The 12,555-nt window shown below is 43.5% G+C and overlaps 1 protein-coding gene across 1 annotated transcript in view; it reads left to right on the top strand.

Annotated features, from left to right (window-relative positions):
• Nucleotides 1-11,967, top strand: part of RTKN2 (rhotekin 2) — a 233,684-nt gene extending 221,717 nt beyond the window's left edge. The window contains exon 13 of the mRNA XM_030203115.1: nt 10,984-11,967. Coding sequence (XP_030058975.1) covers nt 10,984-11,552 — 569 coding nt within the window. The 3' untranslated portion in view covers nt 11,553-11,967. The remainder of the gene's footprint in view (nt 1-10,983) is intronic.
• The last annotated feature ends 588 nt before the right edge of the window (nt 11,968-12,555 follow it).

Below are 12,555 nucleotides of genomic sequence, written 5' to 3'. Positions count from 1 at the left end.
GTTATCTTTGGTATGTTTTCTCTAAAACAAGTTTGAGACACTTTACTGAAACAGTTCAGGAAAACTTGCATTGCTGCTGCCTAAATAGCTATTCTGTGCATTAAAAAAAAAAGTTTCATGTGCAATCATGTTCACTAGAAAAGAATAAATGCTGCAATATGTGTTGATTATTGTATAGATATATAATTAAGAGTGATATACACGTTTTTGTGTAAACGTTTACCCATCCATGGTCAAATCATATGTTTCAATGAATCCTTAAGTGAATGGAAGCTGACACAACCTCTACATGGTACACAGTTTAAGCACAACAAGATGCATTATGAGTCGGTATGGTGACAAGCTTAAGTTAAGCACCAGTGTTAGCTTAATCTGTATATTCAGCGCCAGTAAATGTATAAGTAGTGGCACTGAATATCCAGATAGTATGGACACTGCACTGGCACAGTCCACAATTCAGCAAGCCTGAACTTAACATATAAGTTATCCAGATAATGGCTAAATGCTGCTGCCATCCAGAAAACTTTTCAGCCTGCTTTCACTGTGCCCTAAACCTGACTCCTTGTTTTATGGATAGTATTGGGCTGTTCAGTCAGATTTTTTGGTATGATACTATTCATATATGTTCTGAAAATCAGTGGATGCTTTTCAAAGAGCACCGCTCAGACAGATGGTGACAGAACCCACAAGAGGAGGAGCGATGATACAAAACTATTCAAGATTGTTAAAACATGTGTGGACTGTGAAACTTTGCAAAAAGACCTTAAGAAATTGGAAGATTGGGCATCGAAATGGCAGATTAAATTTAATGTGGACAAATGCAAAGTGATGCACATTGGAAAGTATGATGCAAGGGTCCACCTTGGGGGTCAGCACTCGAGAAAAGATCTGGGTGTCGTTGTAGATAATACGCTGAAATCTTCTGCTCAGTGTGTAGTGGTGGCCATAAAAGCAAACAGGATGCTAAGAATTATTAGGAAAGGGATGGTAAATAAGACCGAAAATACTATAATGCCTTTGTATTGCTCCATGGGGCGTCCGCACCTTGAGTATTACATTCAGTTCTGGTCGCTGTATCTCAAAAAAGATATAACGGAATTAGAAAAGGTTCAAAGAGTGACCAAAATGATAAAGGGGATGGAACGACTCTCATATGTGGAAAGATTAAAGAGGTTAGGGCTCTTCAGCTTGGAAAAGAGATAGATGAAGGGAGATATGATTGAGGTCTACAAAATCCTGAGTGGTGTAGAACAAGTAGAAGTAAATCAATTTTTTCACTCATTCCAAAAGTACAAAGACAGGGGACAGTCGAGGATGTTACATGGAAATACTTTTAAAACAAATAAGAGGAAATATTTTTTCACTCAATAAATAGATAAGCTCTGGAACTCTTTGCCGGAGGATGTGGTAACAGCAGTTAGCATATATGGGTTTGAAAAAGGTTTGGACAAATTCCTAGAGGAAAAGTCCATAGTCTGCTATTGAGACAGACATGGGAAGCAACTCTTGCCCTGGGATTTTTAGTATGGAGTGTTGCCACAATTTGGGATCCTGCCAGGTACTTGTGACTTGTCTTGGCCACCGTTTGGAAACAGGATACTGGGCTAGATGGGCCATTGGTCTGACCCAGTTTGGCTACTCTTATGTTCTTATGATGCTGGATATTGTGCTCACAAATGGAGATAGTGTGTGTAACGTCTGGGTGGATGCCCATCTGGGCATCGTGATCATCACACTGTATAATTTTGATGAAAGAGCTAAAGTGGAGTGCAGACACAGAAATCTCAGTCCTGGATTTCAGGATAGGTGGAAAGAGCTAAAGCGGAGTGCAGACACAGAAAACTCAGTCCCGGATTTCAAGATGGAAGGGCCTAAGAGAAGTATGAAACAAAGCTGACACTATAAAATCAGCAACAAAGCTTTATATAAGAAAAGTAAACAAAAGCAAGAGAAAAAAGAAACCAATATGGTTCTCCAAACAAGTGGCTGAAAAAATAAAGGCAAAATAGGTGGCATTCATGAAAAGAATGCAAGAAGAGGAACACAGATGAGATTACCAGATAAAACTGAAAGAAGTGAAGAGAGAGGTACGGCTGGCAAAAGCTCAGGCAGAAGAACAAATGGCTAAAAACCATAAATAATGGTGAGAAGACTTTTTCGGGTATATTAGTGTCAATGATCTGGGGGGGTGAGACCTTGGATTCCTGCCGGGTTCCAAGCCTGGAAGTCAGGAGGCCCAGACAAGACAGTAGATGAGTCACACGCTGAGGCAGGGCTACCGGCAGGAATGTCAACCCTAGCAAGGGAGCGAAGAAGGGAGGCTTGAACTGGAAACACAGTGGCAAGGCTGAATTTAGAGAGGCTGTGGCAGGACTGGACCACGAAACGAGACCAAGCTGAAACAGGAATCTTTTGCGAAGGCAGTGAGGGAACCAAAGAAGTTGTCCTGAAGAAGAACCGGGTGTCTGCTGTCACTGGTATGTACTTCCCCCAACTCTGTGCTGTGGGTCCTTTAAATGAGGGTCTGGAGTACGTGTATGCCTAGGGGGGTGCACCAGAGGCTGCGATTCTGACGGCCCGCCTTGTTGAATTGCTGCTACATCTCCTGCCAGACCTGACCCCCTGACGGTAAGTCGGGAAGGCACAAGGCACGACTCGGGGCCGCGACAGTTCCCCCCCCCCCCCCCCAAGGGTCTCCTCCCACAAGGATGTGGTTTGGTTTGTGAGAGAGCATGTGGTGGAATCTTAGGAGGAGTCTAGGAGCACGGACTTGACTCGCAGGTTCCCACCAGTTTTCCTTGGGTCCATATTCTTTCTAGGCAATGAGATACTGGAGCCTTCCCCAAACTCCTCGAGTCAAGAATCTCTTATACTTCATATTCATTTGTCTGAATCCCCAACTATGGAGGTCGGCATCGGAGGAGTTCTGCTTGCCCCTCGGAATATGAATGGTTTGAGAAGGGAAACATGGAATGTTGCTGTTTGTGCTTCTTCTTGTTTGTTCAAAATGCCAGTTCTTCCTTTTTGTTCATTTCCCAAAGCTAACGTATTTATTTAACTACTACTTCTTATCATTTCTGTAGCACTACTAGACGTATGCAGCATTGTACACTGGGCATAAAGAGACAGTCCATGCTCGACAGAGCTTACAATCTAATTAGGACAGACAAATAAGAGATAAGGGAATTACTAAGGTGGGAATGATAAAACATGGGTACTGAACAAGTGAGTATGGGTTAGGAGTTAAAAGCAGTATCGAAAAGGTAAAATACTTTTTTCTACCTTTTGTTGTCTGGATGTTTTATTTTTCCATTATGTTGGTTCCAGTTTCTCTTTTCTGCTTTCCTGTCTACTAATTCTCCTTCAAGCAGCTGCTGTCCATTTGTCTTTTCTCCTCTCTGCTGTATATTCCTCTTTTTTTTTTCAGCTTCTGTCAACTGAGATTTCACCCTTTCACCCTTCTCCTTTTTACTTTTCAGCTGATCTTCTTCTCTCACCCACTGCCTCTCCCATTCCCCATCTCATTCCTTCCCCAGCGTTCCAATCCCTTTCATCTTTAATCTACTCTCCATTACCATATTTCTACCCTCTGTAATCACTATCCTCTCATCCATTTCCTTGCCACCCCTCTTCTGGGCTCTCCCACATAGTTCCACTGTTCCTAGCATCTTCCTCCCTCCACCCTTCTAGTTCAGCATTTGCTCCCTCTTGCTTCCCTTCCCACCCTCATAGCCTGACATCTCCCTGTCCCCCAGCATTTCTCCCTCTCTCTTCCCTCACTCTCATTGTCCAATATCTCTCCATCACTCCCATCTGCTCCTGGATCCAACATCTCCCTCTTTTTCCCCTCTCCACCTCTGTTCATCTCTCCCTCCCTCTCATCTAACCCCATGTCCAACATCTCTCCCTCCCTCTCCCATTGTTCACCATCTCTCTCTCTCTCTTTCTTGTGCCCTGTGTCCTACGTCTCTTCCCCCCCCCCATGCAGCATCTCTCCCTTTCTCCCCTCCACTGTCACGTCCAACATTTTCCCTCTCCTCTTCTATGCAGCATCTCTCTCCCCTCCACCCCCATATGCAAGATTTCTCATCGCTTTCCACCCCTTTGCCACATCTCTCCCTTCTGCCTGTCTACCCTGTTCAAATATTCTCCCTCTTGCCCCTCTCCCCCACCCAGTGCACCATCTCTCCCTTTCCTTCACCCTTATGTCCAACATGTCTCCCTCTTTTGCCCTTCTCCTCCTCCATGCAGCATCTCTTCCTCTCCTCCACCCCCATATGGGAGATTTCTCCTTCCTCGTCCCATCTCTCCCTTCTTCCCCTCCTCCCCCATGTTCAACAATTCTCCCCTGTGCAGCATCTCTCCTCTCCTCTCTCCCACCCCACCCACAACTCTCCCTTCCTCTCCTATGTCCAAAAATTGTCCTTTTTTCCCTTCCTCACATGCAGCATCTGTTTCCTTCCCTCCCCTCCACCCCATTGTCCAACAGTTCCCCCTTTATCTTCCCTTCCTCCCTCCCAATGCCCATGGCTTCTCTGGATCATCTCTTTTAGGAAGTGTCTTGCTCTTCAGCGAGTCCCTGGTGGTGGCAGCGAATCCCCCCCTGAAACTTCCCTTCTGCCACGCAGAAACAGGAAGATGCAGCAGAGGGGAGGCTTTCGGTTTAACTGCAGGCAGCGAGTGGGAATCTCTGACACTGCAGCGGACCCATTGAAGAAACAGCTAGGCTTGATCAGGGAAAGAGATAGCCATGAAGCTCAGCCTGCTGTACTCCCCTCCCATGTCAGCGCTGTCAAGGGTGCACTGCTGCTGGATGGACCCTGACTGACCTGTGGCTATGCCTGTGGGCCGAGGGTAGCATCGAGTCAAGGCACCGATATTGGCAGGACATGCTCCAAGAAGAGAGCTCTTCCTTGTCCCAGTCAATCTTGGGATTATGTTTTGGAAGCTGTGGAAGTCCTAGAATAAGGGAATTAAGCACAGTCCTGATGGCCCACCTTGTCTGCTGCTACATCTCCTGCCGAACCCGACCCTCGGCCGGTAAGTTGACAGGGTGCAAGGCACTGCCTGGGGCCGTAACAATTAGTGAAGAGAGGAAGGATAGAAATAGAATTGTAAGACTGAAAGATGCTGTGGAGAATGATGAGGAAAAGCAGTCGTGCTTATCAAATACTTCTGTCTTCACGAAAGACGATGCTGGAGAAGGACCTCAGTTGTCTGATAAAACTACATATGAGAACGAAGTAGATATCGTACCAATAACGAAGAAAGCATTTATAAAAAAAAACTTGAAAAAATAAAAGTAGACAAAGCCATGGGGCTGGATGACATCTAGCCCAGAATTTTGAGGGAGTTCAGAGAGGTTCTGGTGGGTCCCATTTGTTTAATAAATCTTAGAGATGGGAGAGGTTCCGTGGGACTGGAGAAGAGCGGTTGTGGTCTCTCTTCACAAAAATGGAGAAAGAGAAGATGTGGGAAACTACAGGCCAGTAAGCCTTACTTCAGTGGTTATAAAGGTACTGGAGGTAATGCTCAAGGAAATGATCGTGAATGTCCTAGAAGCCAAGATCCAAGGTAACATGGGATTTACGACAGAAAAATCTTGCATAAATCTGACTGATTTCTTTGACTTGGTGACCTTAGAATTGGGTCATGGACATGCACTAGATGTAGTCTACTTGGATTTCAGCAAAGCCTTTGGCTTGGTTCCTCATAGAATGCTCTTGAATAACTTCAGTGGGTAAAGTTAGGACCCAAAGTGGTGAACTGGATTGGAAACTGGTAAACTGAACAATGATAGAGGATGGTGGTGAATGGAATTTACTCATAGAAAGGTAAGTAGTGGAGTGCCTCAGGGATTCTATTCAATATGTGTGTGTGTGACATTGCTGAAGGGTAGAAGGAAAAGTTTACCTATTGGCAGATGACACCAAGATTTGCAACAGAGTGCATACCCTGGTGGAAGAAATGCACAACATGAGTAGGGATATATGAAAATTAGAATGGTCTAATATTTGGCAGTTAAAATTTAATGCGAAGAACTGCAAAATGATGCATTTGGGGTGTAGAAATCCAAAAGAGCAGTATGCACTAGTAGGCACGAGACTGATGTATACTGATTAGGAAAGGGACTTTGATGTGATAGTGTCTGAGGATCTCAAGACAGTGAAACGATGTGAAAAGGGGTGGTAGTAGCCAGAAGAATGCTGGGCATAGAGGCATAACCAGCAGACAAAAGGAGGTGTTGATGCCCCTGTTCAAATTGTTGGTTAAGCCCCACTTGGAGTGTGTTCAGTTTTAAAGGCCATATCTCTCCAAGGACATAAAAAGACGAAGCAATTCAGAGGAAAGTGACCAAAATGGCACATTGTATCGCCAAAAGGCATATGAGAAGAGACTAGAAGACTTGAGTATGTATATCTTACAGGAAAGAAGAGATATGGGATTTATGAAACAGATATTTAAGTACTTAAATATCTGTTTTATATATTTGTATACAAACAAATCTCTTCCGGAGGCAGTAGAATTTTAGTTGTAGGGCAGTAGACTTATAATGTTAGGAAATACTTTTTCATGGAGAGGTTAGTGGATGCCTAGAATGCCCTCCTGGTGGTGGAGACTAAAATGGGACAAACTCAAAGGATACCTAAATAGAAGAAGAATTGAATCAAAACATGGCTGTTGAGGTGTTATGTTGAGCAAGAGTAGTTGGGAACTGTGTTTTGTAAATGGTAAAAGAAGATTTAGCTTCAACAACTCCAGCAATTGGGAACTAAGGCTAGTGCCAGACGGATTTCTTTGGTCTGTATCCCTCAAATGGCAATAGATAGATGTAGATTCAGTCTGTCTTCATGTTAATATCATATGCTATGAGTAAGGGTGCTGTGCATCTCAAATGGGAGGAGAAGTTATCTTAATATTGAAATTAGCAAGCTAAATATTGTTAGCAATACTGTTGGTTTTAAACATATAGGGCTAGATTCTATATAGCATGCCAAAAAAAAGTACGCCTAAATTTCTATGTGGTTTAGACAATACACCGAGTGCCTGTCGGTACAAGTAACACTTAATGTAAATACTGATGTCTAAATTAGAGGTGGACAGGATTTATTATATAGCGATGTGCATAGATTTTAGAAATGCTTAAATTCTAATTAAAGCCAAATAGTGTCAATTACTTGTTAATTGGCAATTATCAGCACTAATTTGCTTGTTAATGAAGTTGCATGCGCAAATCACGTCACACTATATAGAATTTGGGGGATATTGTTCCAGGGCTATGTTATATATTTAACTGCCTATATGTGACTGGCATAATGGCAAATTGCTAACCATGGTTTAATCATGAATGACTATAACCTGCACAGTGGCAGGTGTGGCTCTCGCTGCCTTGTTGGTCAGACTGGATATTATTATTATTATTATTATTTGTTACATTTGTATCCCACATTTCCCCACCTATTTGCAGGCTCAATGTGGCATACATAGTAGGCCATGCAGGTCTTTATCTGCTGACATTTACTGTGCTACTATGTTAAATGTGTCCGGTAGCCAGCTAAATCTATCTGTTCTTTAGGATTTTATCCCCAGTTTTCTCTGTCTCCTTTCATGCATTGCATGTTTGAGATCTTCCTATAATTTTCAATAGTATTCATTTTTTTTCTCCTATGAGCACCGCATGGTTGATTTTTGTAGTTGTTTCAGATATTGTCTTGCTGAAATATCCAACCTTTTGAAGCTTAAATGTCTTACTACTACTTAGCATTTCTATAGCGCTGCCAGGGTTACGCAGCGCTGTACAAGTTTAACATGGGGAAGGACAGTCCCTGCTGAGGAGAGCTTACAATCTAAAGGTTACAAACTATGTAGTCAGTGTAGGTAGCTTACAATCTAAAGGTTATACACTAAGTAGCTTACAATGTAGAGGTTACAAACTATGTAGTCAGTGTAGGTAACATGAATGGGGAAGGTGGTTAGGCATCAAAGGCAAGGAAGAAGAGATGGGCTTTGAGTAAGGACTTGAAGATAGGCAGGGAGGGCGCATGGCGTATGGGCTCGGGAAGTCTGTTCCAGGCATAAGGTGATGCGAGGCAGAAGGGGCGGAGTCTGGAGTTAGCAGTGGTAGAGAAGGGTACAGATAGGAGTGATTTGTCCTGAGAGCGGAGGTTACGAGTGGGAACATACGGGGAGAGGAGTGCAGAGAGGTAGTGGGGGGCTGCAGATTGAGTGCACTTGAAGGTCAATAGGAGAAGCTTGAACTGTATATGGTAGCGGATTGGGAGCCAGTGAAGCGACTTGAGGAGAGGGGTGATATGAGAGTATCGGTTCACGCGGTAGATAAGACGTGCGGCGGAATTTTGGACAGATTGAAGGGGGGGATAGATGGCTGAGCGAGAGGCCAGCGAGAAGAAGGTTGCAGTAGTCAAGGCGAGAGGTAACGAACGAGTGGACGAGGGTTCGGGTGGTCTGTTCAGAGAGGAAAGGGCGAATTTTGCTAATATTATAGAGGAAGAAGCGACAGGTCTTAGCTGTCTGCTGGATATGGGCAGAAAGGGAGGAGTCGAAGATGACTCCGAGATTGTGGGCTGAAGAGACAGGGAGGATGAGGGCGTTGTCAACAGAGACGGAAAGTGGGGGAAGAGGAGAAGAGGGTTTGGGTGGAAAAACAAGGAGCTCAGTTTCAGATGCCGGTTGGACATCCAGGCAGCGATGTCTGAGAGGCAGGCCGAAACTTTGGCCTGGGTTTCGACTGTGATGTTGGGAGTGGAGAGATAAAGCTGGGTGTCATCAGCATAGAGATGGTACTGGAAACCACGTGATGAGATCAGCGAGCCCAGGGAAGAGGTGTAGATCGAGAAAAGAAGCGGTCCAAGGACAGATCCTTGAGGAACCCCAACAGAGAGCGGGATGGGGGTGGAAGAAGTGCCATTAGAAAATACTCTGAAAGTGCGTTGGGAAAGGTACGACGAGAACCAGGAGAGGACGGAACCCTGGAACCCAAATGAGGACAGTGTGTCAAGAAGTAAATTGTGATTGACGGTGTCAAAGGCGGCCGATAGGTCGAGGAGGATGAGGATGGAATAGTGACCTTTGGATTTGGCAAGGAACAGGTTGTTGCAGACTTTGGAGAGTGCTGTTTCTGTCGAGTGTAGTGGGCGAAACCCGGATTGAAGTGGATCGAGGACGGCCTGAGAGGAGAGGAAATCAAGGCAGCGGCTGTGGACAGCGCGTTCAAGTATTTTGGAGAGGAAGGGTAGAAGAGAGGTGGGGCGGTAGTTGGAGGGACAGGTGGGGTCAAGTGAAGGTTTTTTGAGAAGTGGTGTGACTACAGCGTGCTTGAAGGACTATGGGACATTAGTTTCTACGATATAAGCAGGATATTTAGTTGAATCCATTCTTCTTCCACCTGCATAATATTTCTTGTGCCTACTGGCTGCCATACAACCCCAAAGTTAACAGATCCTCTCCTGTAATTAATGGCAAGATGCACTTTTCTTCAGTGCTTTCCCTGTTCTCCAAAAAATATCTTGATTATGGTCGTAGTTTACAGTGATCTGTGGGTTGTGTTTTGCAGATCTGACTAGTTTTGGGGAAGTCCTTTCAGATATTTTTCTTAAGAACATAAGAGTAGCCATACTGGGTCAGACTGATCGTCCATCTAGCCCAGTATCCTGCTTCAAACAGTGGCCAATCCAGGTCACAAGTACCTGGCAAAAACCCAGTTATTAGCAACATTCCATTCCATTCAAGGACAAGCAGTGGCTTCCCCCATTTCCATCTCAATAAGACTATGGACTTTTCCTCCAGGAACTTGTCCAAACCTTTTTTTAAACCCAGATAAGCTAACCAAAGGATTTCTAGATCGTGATTTGACTTCAGCAGTTTGATATTAGTTTCTGATAGTCAAATTTCTAGTTAGAAGTGCTTAGAGATTTGTTATTGTACGCCTATGCTTGTTGAAAGTAGATAAAACACACTGCAGGTTTGAGGGTAAGAGTATTTGTTCAACCATGTACTTGCCTTCGCCTAAGTAGCCTAGTGGTTAGTGCAGCGGACTTTGATCCTGGGGAACTGGGTTCAATTCCCACTGCAGCTCCTTGTGACTGGGGGCAAGTCACTTAACCCTCTATTGCCCCAGGTACAAAATAAGTACCTGTACATATGTAAACCGCTTTGAATGTAGTTGCAAAATACCACAGAAAGGCGGTATATCAAGTCCCTTTGCCCTTTCCCCTTTCCCTAACTACTTGAAGACCTAAGACAGTGTTTCCCAAGTACCAGTCCTGGGGTACCCTTTGCCAGTCATGTTTTCAGGGTATCCACAATGAATATGCATGAACTTATTTGCATACACCACCTATTATATGCAGATTTTTCATGCCATTCTGGATATCCAAAAAACCTGACTGGCAAGGGGTACTCCAGGTCCAGCCTTGGGAAACACTGGCCTAAGAGTCACTAAGTGCTCCTTTTACAAAGCCACACTAGCAATTCTGGAGAGCAAATGAGCTTTGTTGCATTTGCTGCACTTGAATAGCTAGTGCAGCTTTGTAAAAGGAGCCCTAAATGTTTTGGACCCGGTAAAAAAAAAAAAAAAAAATATATATATATATATATATATATATATATATATATATATATATATATATATAGTAATGAATCAACTGGAAAGGTGTCCAAATGTCCAAACTTGCCATATTCACAGCACTATTATTTTCAATCTATTAAAAATCAGCAAATAGTAATTATGAATTAAAATTGTCAGAAATATGTATGTTTGTACCATGTACAGGTTGTTCATTTTATGGATTCATTGAAGCACAGTTTGACCAGGAGTGCCTAAACTTTGCACACAACTGTAACTAGCGTTTCTTATCCAAATATCACAGGATTCAGTTTGACAGTAGATAGCTGTAATGGAAAAAGCTGATTAACAGAATTTTAATGCTTCAGGTTCAAGTAATTTTCTCCAAATAATTTTAGGTATTGGTTCCCCACTAAAATTGGAAAGCTTGACTGACGGCATACATAACAAAGCAGAGGAAAGAAGTGGGCAGTTCCTGATTAGCCAGCCAGAAGAATCTGCACCTGTCACCTGGGCAGCGTTTTTTGATGGTACTCAACAATTTACTGTACAGAAAAATGTTGATTCCCTTAAGTCAAATGGTGATCTGAATCTTAATGATGTAAAAGGGAAAAAAAGGCGAGCTCCACCTCCACCTCTTGACAAACCTCCATACAGCTTGAGAGTAAAAATGAGCACAGACCAGTCAGAGAAGGAGAACATGGGGAAGAACCCCAGCATTGCAACAAGGACCTCGTCTTTTGATACTAAGTTATCTACAATAATGCATCACTTGCAGAAACCCTTGGCTGCCCCTCGCAAACTGTCGCTTCCCAGGAAAAGCAGTGCAACTGAAAATAAAGATACTGGTAATTCTGTTATAGAGGCTGATGAATCTGCAAATAAGCCATTACCAATACCATTTCCAAGACAAAAGTCCATCAAAGAAAAACTGGATCCTAGATCTTGGATTCAATCTCAAGTATAATTTTCCTTGTATATGAGCACAGAAACTATCTGTTTTAGGTAGTTGCACTAGTGACTAGCTAGCTGCCTGTACCTGAATAGAGTTAAGTGTCTAGATTCTTGAGTTAGAAAATTGTCCTAAATGTAGCTGCTGAAACAAAGTATTCTGGGAAATGTGTTTGGGTCAGTAGAGAGAAAAAAAATTATATTTAATTTTCAAACATCAGTGTATATCTTCCATTGCATGTTTGGTCTGCGGATATAGTAGTTGGAAAGTTTATTGGTACTTTTCTTTTATTCATGCAACTTGTATCTTGTTTTTGAAGAGAAACTACCTGGTTATCCCCTGGGTCTTTAGTAGAGTCTGACTGAATTTTGGTTTCAGCTTTGGAGACGAAACCAGCCTGAAATTCAGATTTGGCCATGTTTTGGTTTTCCTCTCCTCTGAACCAAAACCAGAAGCCACTATCTGACTCCCCACCCACCCACACACACTCCTTAGTAGCCACGGTGATCTAATGGCTTAGTCAGGGCAGGAGCGATTCCAGTCGCTCCTGCTCATGCCGGCTCTGCATTCAAAATGGGTGCTGGGACCTCCTGTGACATTATCACAAGACTGCCACTAGAGGTTGCAGCAGCCATTTTGAGATTGGAACCAGCATGGGCAGGAGCCACTAGGAATTGCTCCTGCTTTGACTAGGCCACTAGATCATCAGGGCTTCTAAGGTAAGCCTGGAGAGGGCCTATGGTTGGGTGGGAGGTCGGGGGTGGTCCACTTTCTATTGAGGAGTGGAAGGCATACCATATTGGTTTCAGTTGAAATTGAGGTGAATTTCAGCCATAGATTCAATTTCCGTCAAAATTGAAAACCCTTGTTTCAGTCACCCTCTAGTCTTTAGAGAGATCTATCATCTTGTTGGGGCACAGTAGTAGGATCCTAGATCATTGATTATATTTAATATTGTAAAACACTTTCTCCGAGGACAAGCAGGCTCCAATCGGAAACTTCACTTGCAAAGGCCTTT

The sequence above is a fragment of the Microcaecilia unicolor genome, chromosome 5 (assembly GCF_901765095.1).
Source record: "Microcaecilia unicolor chromosome 5, aMicUni1.1, whole genome shotgun sequence".
In the NCBI taxonomy this organism is placed as follows: domain Eukaryota; kingdom Metazoa; phylum Chordata; class Amphibia; order Gymnophiona; family Siphonopidae; genus Microcaecilia; species Microcaecilia unicolor.
Note: the sequence above shows the minus strand (reverse complement) of the source record. Positions and strands in the feature narration are given on the sequence as shown.